This window comes from Barbus barbus (assembly GCF_936440315.1).
Source record: "Barbus barbus genome assembly, chromosome: 18".
Lineage (NCBI taxonomy): Eukaryota > Metazoa > Chordata > Actinopteri > Cypriniformes > Cyprinidae > Barbus > Barbus barbus.
The window spans coordinates 23720503-23733990 of NC_136746.1; the positions used below are offsets into that span (position 1 = coordinate 23720503).

At 36.8% G+C, this 13488-nt stretch overlaps 1 protein-coding gene across 1 annotated transcript in view; it reads left to right on the top strand.

Moving 5' to 3' along the window:
- Positions 1 to 1907: 1907 nt before the first annotated feature.
- The window catches only part of adgrb3 (adhesion G protein-coupled receptor B3), a gene marked incomplete at its 5' end in the record, with an annotated part of 78234 nt that continues 66653 nt past the window's right edge, over positions 1908 to 13488 (top strand). The window contains 4 exons of the mRNA XM_079439924.1: positions 1908 to 1926; positions 2804 to 2965; positions 7195 to 7359; positions 9843 to 10007. Of these exons, the coding sequence (XP_079296050.1) occupies positions 1908 to 1926; positions 2804 to 2965; positions 7195 to 7359; positions 9843 to 10007 (511 nt within the window). The remainder of the gene's footprint in view (positions 1927 to 2803; positions 2966 to 7194; positions 7360 to 9842; positions 10008 to 13488) is intronic.

Sequence of the window (13488 nt, forward strand, 5' to 3'; positions counted from 1 at the left end):
TGTGGTTATCCAGCTGTTTAGAGATGAAATAACCCTGATATATTACCTTTTAAAGTGCCAAAAAACAAGGCCTGTAGAAACCTGAAGATGTTTCTCTTTCTTTTCCTTTGCTTTAATTTCCCTGTTTTTCTTTTTTTGATTTTATTTGTTTTCTGCATGAACTCTATATGATCTGGCTATAATGGGGAGGGACGTTAAGCAGCCTTCTTACTTTGTTTTAAGTTTTGCACCTTTTTGTATATTTGTGACATTTGTGTAGCACTTAATATCGTTTAAGTTGCAAATCATTGCGCATTCTAAACCTTAACAACCTTGTTTCCATTACAATCGGTCTTTTATGTGTTTATTTATTTCCATTTATAAATGAAATTCTGAACAGAATGTCATTCATCCTGCATTTAGTTTCTCATTTTCAGATTGTCTGAGTTATTGTACCACTTCATCCAGAGTTGATCCACCTTTAAATCTAATCTAATCACTGAGAATGGCAGAGGAAATTGTCCATATTTACCCAAGGTCATTGCCAGTAGAATCTCTGGAAGTTAGCACAAACAAGCCATTCTTGAGTGTACAAGCAACCAAAAAATTGCATACATTTTGCATATAAACCTAAATTATTTAGACTTTAACGGAACTGTTTTAACGAGACTTGACTTAAAAATAATAGAAATTTTAAAAATAAATGATATGAATTATTTGTCAATTCATATAAAAATGTAAAAAAATTTAATTCAACTTTTTCCTTTGCATACTATCCCTTTATTCAGCATCACATGGCAATTGGATTGTTATATTGTGGATATTGATAACATGTGCTTTCAGGGAGACAGTTTTCTTGCCTATTAAAATGTTCGGCAGTGTCAAATTCTCTGAAAATCAAATGTCTTATTAGTGCTTGGTCTGGCCATGCAATTGCTCATTGGGAATTACAGGCGATCCAGAGTGCAGTATTTAGTGAACAGATATAAAACACAAAGCTAAGGTCTATGTGTTTGCCAGAAAGCAGCCTATGCTTTTAAACCAACAATTATAACAACTTTATTTAGCAATCATGTATTCTAATGCCAGCAAAGAATGCCAATGATTGAATTGACATTAAAGTTGGTAAATCATAATGTTTCCAGCTCAGAACCATAATCAGATGGAACTTCTAACAGCTTTGAATGTTTGGATTCAACATAGACAGTTCTTCCATCAAGTGATTCTCAAATGTGACAAGTGCTACTGAAAATTGCTGTGATCTGCTGAATATTCTGGGGGAAACGCAAACCATCCCCTTTTTTTCTTGACAATCTCCAATTCTAATTGATTTCGCTTCAAAGAGACAAGAAGCTTTAGCATAAATCCAGGAGATCTGAGATCTAAAAGAGTGAAGCGCAGACTAGACCGAGGGCCAGAGGTCTGTTCTTCTGTGCAGCTGTAGTTAGTAGAAAACTAGCTCTCATCAAAGATCATTCTCTAACTTTTAGAAGCCATGTTGCATGCATTCTGCATAGTTTACCATATTTTATATATTTCATCTATTAGTTTTGTTTGCCTTTTTTCCGTTCAGTTTATTTCATCTAATTGGTTGCATGCATGATTTAAAAATATAAATATGAAGTTAAACCTTAGTATTTCTTAGGATGTTAATATAATAAAAGCTCCCATTATGATATCTATTTTGTGGCCACACAGTAATATGGATATGATCCTGCTTTGAATATGCATAAATGTATTAATCATTCATAAATCAGGATTTTGAAGGTTTTTTATTGTGATCTGTCAATGTAATCTTTGAGTATATTTGTTGATTTTATTATATTTAATGCCGGTATCATATATGGGCCACGCCAGGACAGGTTTGCTCATTTGTGCTCCTAGAAATCTTCCTTCCTGCAGAGTTTAGCTGTCTGAACCAAAGCAAGATGCCTTGCCTCCCAGTCAGTAAGTGGTACTTCCTAAGGAAACCGGTGTGTAACCGCAACATAATGTCATGTCTAATGATCTAATGAATATGTAATGCTCATTTCTCAGTTATTACGTTTTGAACTATTTCACCAATAAGTTATATGATATATTTATAAACTAAACTTTCAGTTGCTCTATCAGACAAATTCCTTTAAGCAACCGAACACAGAGGATCGTGAGAAATAATTAGGGACAGTTCACCCAAAACTGAAAATTCTGTCAGCAGTAATTACCCTCATGTCATGTCAAACCTAAATCACTTTCTTCTGTGAAACATAAAAGAAGATGTTTTGAAAAATGCCTGTTATTTTATCGTTTTGTCCAGTGAAAGTCATTGTTCTAAAATGCATTTTATGGACAAATCGGCTGAAACATTCTTTAAAATATAAGAAAGTCATACAGATTTGAAATGACATGATGGTGGGTAAATATTATTCAGACTATTTCTGCTTAAATGAAAACTTAGGAGACATTATGTTAGCATTTTTCCAGTTTTGGACGCAGCCTAGCTGTAACTCTAAACAAACTCATCCAAACCAAGCTTATCAAGGCTCTAAATCGATACATACGTTCGCGCTAAACTCTGCAGAAAAGTAGAATTCTATGAGCAGGACCTGGCATTTCTGCTCCGGGACACTGAGCCTTGAAAGTTATTCAGGCAGGATCATATCCAATATACTGTATAAGATGCTCCTTTTGAGCTTGTTCCAATTGCTCTTGGAGCCTTTAAGATTTACTGTGGCTTCTTAGCGTATAACTTAGTGAGGCCCCTCCTGCTCCTACTGGCTCCACCCTCTCGGGGTGTCACATGACCATGTTACTGCTTTTAACTGGTGTCACCCTTCTCCTACAGGTGACCCTGGTGCTGAGGAGTGGTCCCAGTGGAGCTCTTGCTCAGTTACATGCGGTCAAGGATCGCAGGTGCGAACAAGAACATGTGTCTCACCTTACGGATCACACTGCAGCGGCCCTTTAAGAGAATCCAGGGTGTGCAATAACACTGCCCCCTGCCCAGGTAGTGTTAGTCACAGACACTGGACTGTCCTTCAAAATCTGTATTTTTCATCATTCAGGGCAAGACAATTGCTGTCAATATTTCTTTCTTTGCTTTCATTGCTTCATATTACAGTTGTTATGTTAAATGTATTATTATTTTCACAGTTATTAGTGATCTTTGTGTCTGCTCTGATTTTTCCAGTTGTGTATTTGGTCATTCATCTTGTCATGTGTTGGTTTTATGTTGCTCCTTCAGTTTTCTCTTTCTTTTGTCACTCTTTTCATGTTCCTCTTCTCAATGTATGACTTAGCCGAGCGTTTTATATAATTCGGACACAAGCCTTAATGAAACACAAAGCGAAAAGTCAGAAGAGTGTTTGTTGGTGCATGCAGAAGAAAAATGTAGAAGAAAGGGGAAAAAAGACTAATCTATCCCCCTGTGGGCAGAAAAGTGGCCTGAATTACCCTCTTGTTTTAAAATCTTTAATTACTGGAGGTATCGACCTTTAATTCATCATTTTCGGAGGTGCCATCTTAATGGAGTTGGGCTCGATGATACTTCAGCACCATTGAACTTGCTGTCACCGGCTAACCGAATTTTTATTTCAAGTAAAAGGGCGTGAAAAGAGGCTTGTTTTTTTTCCTTCATCACAAGCTCTGAAAATGCAGCTCGGCTCTTTTAGGACTTTTGGTATTGGTAAATTAATGCTGTTTACATGTTACCTCAGCAGCATTGAACTTGTGTCACAAGCTAACTGGATTTTTATTTTAAGTAAAAGGGCATGAAAAGAGACTTGTTTTGTTTACACCATTAGCTCTAAAAATGGCAATTCAGCTCTTTTAAGACTTTTTATATGGCTAAGTCAATGTGGTTTACACAGCGTTATGGATATACAACCTTTCCTTATGCTATGAAAAATATACAGGCATATCTCACTGGCAAATATGCTATCATAGTTTCACAGATTTAATAATTTGGTTTATAAACAGTAACTTTTTGACTATGCTATATAAAAAAGTAACTACGACACTAAAACGGCTATGAAATTTCACTTTTTGCTTACAGTCCAGGGAGGGATTTATGTATGTTGCTGATGAACTTTCCAGTAGATAAATTCAAGCAACGTTAATGGAGCTGATTTGCATCCAAGATTAAAAATGGTATTCACACATCATTTTTTTACTGAAAAAAGCTTTTCAGATCAGTTTGGTGTTGGAAAAGGCTTGGAGGCACATATAAATGACATAAGGCTAGACCACAGCTTAAGGGATTGGAAATAAGACCACCATGTCTCTTGAATGCTCAAATAAAGCCATTTATTCCCCCTAGCTTGGACAGGAGCCTAATTGAGCACAACATTGCTTTTCTTTTGAGGGCAACCCTTATTTACATCATTTTACTGTGTTATGCGGCAAAATAAAAGCATTAGGGGAATAAGTTATGTACTAGTACACAAGGCTTTCACACTACAGTATGTGTTTTATTGTTTGGGAAAGTTTATATATTCCGATATATATCCTCATATATTCAGAATATTTATATATTCTGAATATATGAGGAGTTCTAAATAAAGACGTAACTCATCCCAGCTAATCCACGTTCCCCTATGGACATCTTTTGAGACAAATCAAACAGTGCACTGGTTTTATGAGGGGTTGAAATATGGGGCAATTTATTTGAAATGTCTCAACTGCTTTCTTTTTTTTTGACATTGAACATCAAGTGGCGACTCAACACAGTACATGAAAGTGAGCAAAAATGTCCTTAAAGGAAAGCATTTTGATATAATAAAATAAACCAAGATAATATGGCTGAATAGTAAATTGGCTAAATTTAATGTTGTTTTGGGAAGTTTTGTTCTTGGTTTTCATTGATGAGTGGACGTCAAAAGAGCTGACCATGTTGGCATCCACCTAACTTACACTATACCGGTCAATAAGATTTTTTTTTTACTTTTTTAAATTTATTTATTTGTGACCCTGGAGCACAAAACCAGTCTTAAGTCGCTGGGGTATATTTGCAGCAATAGCCAAAAATACATTGTATGGGTAAAAATTATAGATTTTTCTTTAATGCCAAAAATCATTAGGACATTAAGTAAAGATCATGTTCCATGAAGATATTTTGTAAATGTTCTACTGTAAATATATCCAAACTAATATGCATTGCTAAGAACTTAATTTGGACAACTTTAAAGGCGATTTTCTCAATATTTAGATTTTTTTACACCCTCAGATTCCAGATTTTCAAATAGCTGTATCTCGGCCAAATATCCTACCCTAACAAACCATACATCAATGGAAAGCTTATTTATTCAGCTTTCAGATGACATATACAGTGGGTACGGAAAGTATTCAGACCCCCTTAAATTTTTTACTCTTTGTTATATTGCAGCCATTTGCTAAAATCATTTAAGTTTATTTTTTTTTCTTCATTAATGTACACACAGCACCCCATATTGACAGAAAAACACAGAATTGTTGACATTTTTGGAGATTTATTAAAAAAGAAAAACTGAAATATCACATGGTCCTAAGTATTCAGACCCTTTGCTCAGTATTTAGTAGAAGCAAATTTTTTTGTAACCTTGGCCAGATCTGTGCCTTGCCACAATTCTGTCTCTGAGCTCTTCAGGCAGTTCCTTTGACCTCATGATTCTCATTTGCTCTGACATGCACTGTGAGCTGTAAGGTCTTATATAGACAGGTGTGTGGCTTTCCTAATCAAGTCCAGTCAGTATAATCAAACACAGCTGGACTCAAATGAAGGTGTAGAACCATCTCAAGGATGATCCGAAGAAATGGACAGCACCTGAGTTAAATATATGAGTGTCACAGCAAAGGGTCTGAATACTTAGGACCATGTGATATTTCAGTTTTTCTTTTTTAATAAATCTGCAAAAATGTCAACAATTCTGTGTTTTTCTGTCAATACGGGGTGCTATGTGTACATTAATGAGGAAAAAAATGAACTTAAATGATTTTAGCAAATGGCTGCAATATAACAAAGAGTGAAAAATTTAAGGGGGTCTGAATACTTTCCATACCCACTGTAAATCTCAGTTTCTAAAAATTTACCCTTATGACTGGTTTTGTGGTCCATGGTCACATTTTTTAATGAAATCTCTTATACTCACATAGGCTGCATTTATTGATTAAAAACCCATTAAACTCTGTAATATTGTGAAATGTTATTGGAATTAAAAATAAATGTTTTTTGAATGTATTTAATTTTTGTGATGACATAATTTTCAGTAGCAATTTCTCCAGTCTTCAGTGTCACATGCTCCCTCAGAAATCATTCTAATATGTTTATTACACATGTGACGTGTTATCAATGTAAAAATTGTGTGGATACCCAAAATATAATCTTTGCCGGATAATCTTTCAAAAAAAAAAAAAAAACGTTTTGAATGGAAGTGTAGTTAGCTTCAAATAAATTTGCACAAAAATACTGTAGAACTGGATGTACAGGCTTTTTAGACAACAAAAGCACTTTTTATGAGCCTATTTATTTTGCTATTCCAACTGCACAATTATATAGTTAGTATTTAGAAAACCCATTTTTGGTTCATAACCCACTATTAAGTAACAAGAATGGCATATGTTTGGTGGCATCACCTTTTATCTCCTTACAGATGAGAGTCCAACAGCAAGTAAAACAGCTTCCTGTTAATGGCAAAGTCATTGAGCTGGTTTTTGCAAGGGCTGGCTTTCCATGAGTGCTTCAACGAGAGTTTGTTTTTAATTAATGCTCTTTGAGTGGGATTGGAGTTTTCATTATACAGTAAGAGCATTAGAGAGGGGGATTTGACGTTTGGAGGGGAAACGGTGCCCAGCAGTCTTGACACTGATGACTGGATTAAGCCCCAGTAAGTGCGCGTGCAGAACGCACACCTGGGACTTTGATAAGTACGCTAAGAGAGCCAAGACGAATTCAGCGTGGCTGCGGCAGCCCTCCCGGCGCGTCTTTCATCACGCTAAGACAAAAGAATGTCATCAGCCGTGGTGCTCGGGATGGGGGTGGAGTGGTATGGGATTGGTAAAGGTAAATTGTAAAGAAAAGGGGAAATGATGCAGTTGTTTTGATTCATTGCGGCTGTGTAACAGCTGTTGATAAACATGCTCGCTGAGTTGGTGCTGGAGGTGTTTCACTGCTGCATTTGAATGAGGCTGAGTGTGGGTGTGTGTGTGTGTGTGTGCCGTGAGCGGTGTGTATGTGTCTTAACTCATGTCCTCTGTTGGCAGTTCACGGTGTGTGGGAAGAGTGGTCTCCGTGGAGCCTCTGCTCTTTCACCTGTGGGAGGGGTCATCGCACCCGCACTCGGATGTGCACTCCACCCCAGCACAGAGGAAGAGCGTGTGAGGGACCCGAGACCCAGAGCAAACTCTGCAACATTGCCCTCTGCCCAGGTCTGTGCGCTTCAGATGCACTGCTTTATCCCATCCTCACGTCTCATCTCAACTCATCCTGTCTCATCTTGCCTCACCTTATCTGTTCTGTTGTTTCTTTTCTCCTCTTGTCTCTAACTTTCTGTTCCAATCTGTATTGTTCCATTCTATTCTATTGCATCATCTGCGCTCTCTTCTCGTCTCATTCTGTCTCATCTTGTCTGTGGTCGTCTTTTCTCATCTCTTCTTGTCTTATATCATCTGTGTTCTTCTCCTCTGTTATCTTCTTTTGCTCTTCTTATATATCATGTGCTCTTCTCTTCTTATCTCATTTTGTCTCATCTTCTCTGTGCTTGTCATTTCTTTTTTCATCTCATATCTTTTCATCACTTCTTCAGTTCTCTTCTCCTCTGTTATCTCCTTTTCTCCTTTTGTTTCACCTCGTCTCTTCTTGTTTCAGCTCACATCTCCTATTCTCTTCTTGTCTCATCTCTTCTCTTCTTCTTCTGTTTCCTATACTTATCTCATATCTCCTATCATCTCATCTTTTCTCTTGTTTCAAATCTTTTCTAGCCTTGTTTCCTCTTGTCTTTCCTTTATCTTCTCTTTTTTACTCATCTCGTCTTCTCGTCATCTCTTCTCTACTGAGTCATTCACTCTCTTTTCCAAATTTGATGCCTCCGTGTGTCCCCTGAGCCTCTTGCTTTTCTAGCCGTTCTCTAACCGTAATCAATTTTGTTGTAAATTGAAGACCACTCCACTAATTTGGATGCGGTTGTGAGCCATCATCCTCTGAGAATGATTTGGTGGAATTAGGCCTTACATGGAAGCCCCTCAATGTTTGAGCCCGTCTATGAAGAATCAAAGCTCATCTCACATGGAGGTGGCTCTGGGGAGTAAGCAGCAGCTGCCAGCGGTGGAACATTACAGGATCAATTACGGAATAGTTTATTATGTGGGATAGAGAGGGAATGGATGCGCTCACAAGGCTTCTTGGCATGTTGAAAGCAGCCACGTGTGGCATGCAATAAAACCCGCAAGGCTGAGAGAAACACCGTTTTAGACTTAACCTACCATAGAGATGAAGTAAAAATCACACAAGCACAATTGCCTGTGAATGATAGCCACTTAGAGTTTCTATACACTGTAGATGGGTAAGTAGTGTAACATATTGTCTACTGTTGGTTAGCTTTGTTGGTCTCATGCTTTAAGTCTCGTCCCATTCAGCAAAAAATAAACAATTAGCCCCTCTTTACACCTCTGTGTTGTGTTTTGTAGCATCAGCTCAGCCAGAGCTTGTGCTGTTGCCAAATTCTGGCTTGCATATTTTCAGCTCACATCATTGCATATTTTGGTCTGAGGCTTTTAAAGTTGACCTCAGATCTCACGTTTGATGAAAAGCCTCCACTGTTTTCAACAAATTTCTTCTGGATTGAGACTGGAACACATCACAAGACCAGAATATTCACTATAGGAGTAGCTTATACTGGGTCATGTTGGCTAGTTAGTGAGCTATCTAAGGCACTCAGGCAGTATTATTACCTCTTTCCCTGGGGCTAATGGGGTTATTCAGGCTGACAGTAGCCCTAATTCCAAATGTATGCAATCTTTTTTCTTTCTCTCTCTCTCTGTTTCATATATCATATCTGTCCTGATCCTGATTACATTCTAATTGAAACACTCGTGTTCAAATAATTGTGAATTTTTCAATACTAGCAGAAATTATATAGAAGCAAACGTTCCATATATGAGAAGGTTAACCTTGAAAGGTTTTTGTTCCAAACAGAATTCCAGATATAACTCGATTATAGCATTTCTACAGAACAAATATAAATGGTTCTTGCCAGGGCAGAGGGTTCCACCATGATGCAAGATTGTTGTAGGTGGTTTCCAGAGCATTACTATGTAATTCCTTAGGTGTTTATTTTCATTTTTAGCATGTTGCTATGAGGTTGTTAAGGTGTTCGGAATGGGTGCTAAAATGGGTTGCCCATTTTTTTTTTCCAAAATCACATGCACCATTGCACAGAAAAGAAATTGCACCCATTCAAATGAAATATTCCAATTGTAAGTCGCTTTGGATAAAAGCGTCTGCCAAATGACTAAATGTAAATGTAAATACTAAAGCACCACTAATGTTTTCAAACGTTTACATTTATGCATATAGAAAAAGCTTTTACCCGCAGCCGCTTGCACTGAAAGATATACATTTTATTAGTTAATGCATTCAAACCCATGACCTGTTGTAAGCAGCATGCTTTATTATTTGAGTAGGCGTTATGCTAAGTAGGACAATGGGTGCAATTCCATTTGGTACCTCTAGTGGCACAGCAACTACACACTTTACCTTATATTAGGACATAAATATGGCAGATAATTTCATCTTAATCAGAAGATGCTAAACCTAAATGTTCCAAACCCAGCTCAGAAAACTTACTTCTCTCTACAATATTTCTCTTCTCCGTTTGGGATGCTGTTTTTGCGTTCTGCATGGGCGCCCTCAGTGGACGGGCAGTGGCAGGAGTGGAGTGCGTGGAGCGATTGCTCGGTGACCTGTGCCAACGGAACGCAACAGCGGAAGAGGCAGTGCTCAGCGGCTGCTCATGGGGGATCTGAGTGCAGAGGACATTGGGCGGAGAGCAGAGAATGCTCCAACCCTGAATGCACAGGTACGACTCAGGTTCCTTTTACATCTCATTAACTCCAAGGGAAATCTACGTGTATATTTTTCATTCAGCATTTTTAAAGCAGTTCTCTCTCTGTGATATCCAAAAAGGAAAAAAGAGAAATATCATTTAGCAGTAGGACAGTTTTAATGAATTTTTTGATGATCACGTTTATTAGCCCATAGAGCGCTGCAGTGAATACATATTTTTGTAGGCCATCCCATAGGTTACCATCACCCTAGTTCTTTTGATAAAAAACAATATAATTTTTCCAGTAGAATTCCAGTGTGCCATCACTATTTTTATTTTATTTTCCCTGAAGAGAAAGACTGTATGTCTGTATTTACTAAAAAAATGTAATATTTTATAACATCAGATATGGAAAAAAGGTCATACAACTTTAATTTCTTTGAACCTCAGGCTAACTACAGTATGACATCATATCAACAGTCAAGGCATCTCTTCTGCATACTGTATGTCGAGCATTAGCTTAAGTCTGTGTTGATAAACCATAGCAGTGGGTCTTGTTTGAGAGCGCATACTCAGTATGCCTGGCGGGTAGTTCTTTAAAACACACTGGGGCCCCTCAGCATCATGCTTGTAGCTGTAAGACTCTTGCTCTACATGGTTCATAATAACAGAGAGTCTGAAGAGTTTGAAGCTGCTTACAGTGTGAGACGTGATGTCATGTAGCATCAAAGCTAAAATGGAAGCTGTTTTGTTTGTATAGGATTGGTAAAAATGTAATGTTACATTCATATTTATTTTCCAGAGTTCACATCTAAAATGTCTATATTTTATTTCTATATATTTCAGTTCACATATATTGATAACATATTCAGCATTCAAAATGTTGCAAATCATAATATTTAAATGCTGCATTGCATGTATTTTCCTTGCAATTTAAAAAAAAAATTTAACCGACTTTCCGTGCAGATTTTTAACCATGAAGTTCAGATATATGAGGTGAAAATGTGAGATAAAAAGTCAAAACTACAAGAGATCAAATTATATTTTTAATTTTTAAAAACAAATAGCATTCATTTTAATAAAAAATATTATTTCTGAGTCACACAATGCGACAATTCAAAACTATCAAAAAGGGTAAACATTTCTATATATTTCAGTTGACATATACATTTGTTGCCATAAAATGTTCAGCATTCAAAATTTAACCGACAGTGATGTTGACATATATTTAAATGCTGAATTGTTCTTGTACTGATATGTGATATATGAGGTGAAAATGTGAGATAAAATGTAAAAACTACAAGAAATAAATAAAAAATGATGTGAAATTGTCAAATTTACCTTTGATTATAAATAATATAAGGTGGAAATGGAAAATGCAAATCTATTTACTGTATACCTGAAGGTCAATTAAAAGAAGCTTTACATGTGATAATGGATAGACTAAAGGTGAGAAATTTTTGCCTTTGAGTGGTAGAATATTTATTTGAATGAATGCTTGTACAAGTTCAGATATTATTTTTTTTTTAACTGGACTATTTGACACTTTTATTGAGGTGGCTTTATTAACGGCTTTTTTATGAAGCTGCGTAGAGGTCAAATACTCTATCTCGCAGTGCTTTTATATGATTTGACCGTATTTATTGATTTCAAAGTAAAATTCCTGCAGCCTCCACATAGTCTAAATGTTAATGTAAATGTGTCCTTGAACACTAGTGTGCATTCAGCACAGGTGAATGCTAGTTTACAGGTAAACATGTCCTCTTTCACACATGATTTATAGCACAGCTGAGGGCAACATCTGTCTTTTTTTATTTCTGCCTTTGCAATGCCAAGAAACAATATTTTACTCCGTTCATTAGATGCCCATAAAACATCCCGAAGCCTTTTAAAACTTTACCATAAAATGTGTTTCAGGGCTGGCAAAGTGAGGAAAATTATTATCCCAGTTGTAGGGCACCCTCACGCTCGTAAAGCAGAGACAAATATCCGATCATTGCAAGTATCACGGTAATGATTTTATTAATTAAATCAAGAGCGAATTCTGCCAAAAAGTCTAGTTTTATTGCATCTCTGGCCTCTAGAGCATGTCAACATGACAAGAAACTGGATGGTTTTTAATGCGCCAAACCCTCCTTTGCAAACGAGTGTGTTTTATAATGTTCCGCACTGTACTTCTCGTAATTCTTTAGCTTTCACAGAAGATGCCTCGAATAACTTTTAAGAGTGCACATCCACATAAAGGTGCAATGTCATTATCGAGCTTGAAAGATGGAATGTAAGAGACAATGAACAGAATAAGATGATGCAGACCATCTACATATTAAAGGAAAAACCTATTATTTTAGGGGTTAAGATTGTTTATGTAGGCTGCAATGAAGAACAAACATTGTGACTGTATTCTTTGAGACTGTATTCTTTATATTGTATCTCAGGGAAGTTTAAAGGAATAGTTCACCCAAAAATTTAAATTATTTCATTAATTACTCACCCTCATGTCTTTCCAAACCCGTAAGACCTTCGTACATCTTTGGAACACAGATTATGATATTTTAGATGAAATCCGAGAGCTTTCTGACCCTGCAGAGACAGCAATGCAACTACCATGTTCAAGGCCCAGAAAGGTAGTAAGAACCTTGTTAATAGTCCTTGTGACATCAGTGGTTCAACCGTAATGTTATGAAGCAACGAGACACTAGACTCTTTGTGTGTAAACAAAACAAAAATAACAACTTTATTCAGCAATTTCTTATTTTCTTTGCGCACAAAAAGTATTTTCGTAGCTTCATAACATTTTGGTTGAACCACTGATGTCACAAGGACTATTTTAATGATGTCCTTACTACTTTTCTGGGCCTTGAACGTGTCAGTTGCGTTGCTGTCTAAGCAGGGGCAGAAAGCTCTCAGATTTCATTAAAGATTTTTTAATTTGTGTTCCGAAGATGGATGAAGGTCTTGTGGGTTTGGAATGACACAAGGGTGAGTAATTAATGACAGAATTGATGACTGAATTAATGGCAATCATTTTTGGCTAAAGTATCCCTTTAAGTTGTGTTTAGCTGTGTTTAGTACAAGTTGTGGATGAAATAGGGGACTTGATAGACTTACATAAAGGGCAAATTATGGGAGCCTGTTTAGCAGGTGCATCTGTAACCTAAACACCCCAATTATTTGGGGTTTTAAGAACAGCTGTCTTTAAATTTTTTTACTTTGTACAAAAAGCATGTTAAGATTTCATCAGCAAAGAAGAAGAATGAGCAAAAACCAAGGGGCAAAATAATGGGCAAACGTGAATGATAGGGAACGTCTACACAGAGCTACTGATGCAAAGTCACAGCAAACCTCTATGTTCACCAATAAAAACCTGTTTCCACAAAAACTGACCAACTTTACAAAGTCAGCGTCCACGAAAGAGCTACAAAACTTTAATCACAGAAACCAAAGCTAAAATGCGAAAATCATAGATTCATGATCATAAAATCTATGGAGTTGGAGCACCAAGATGAACTTCAAC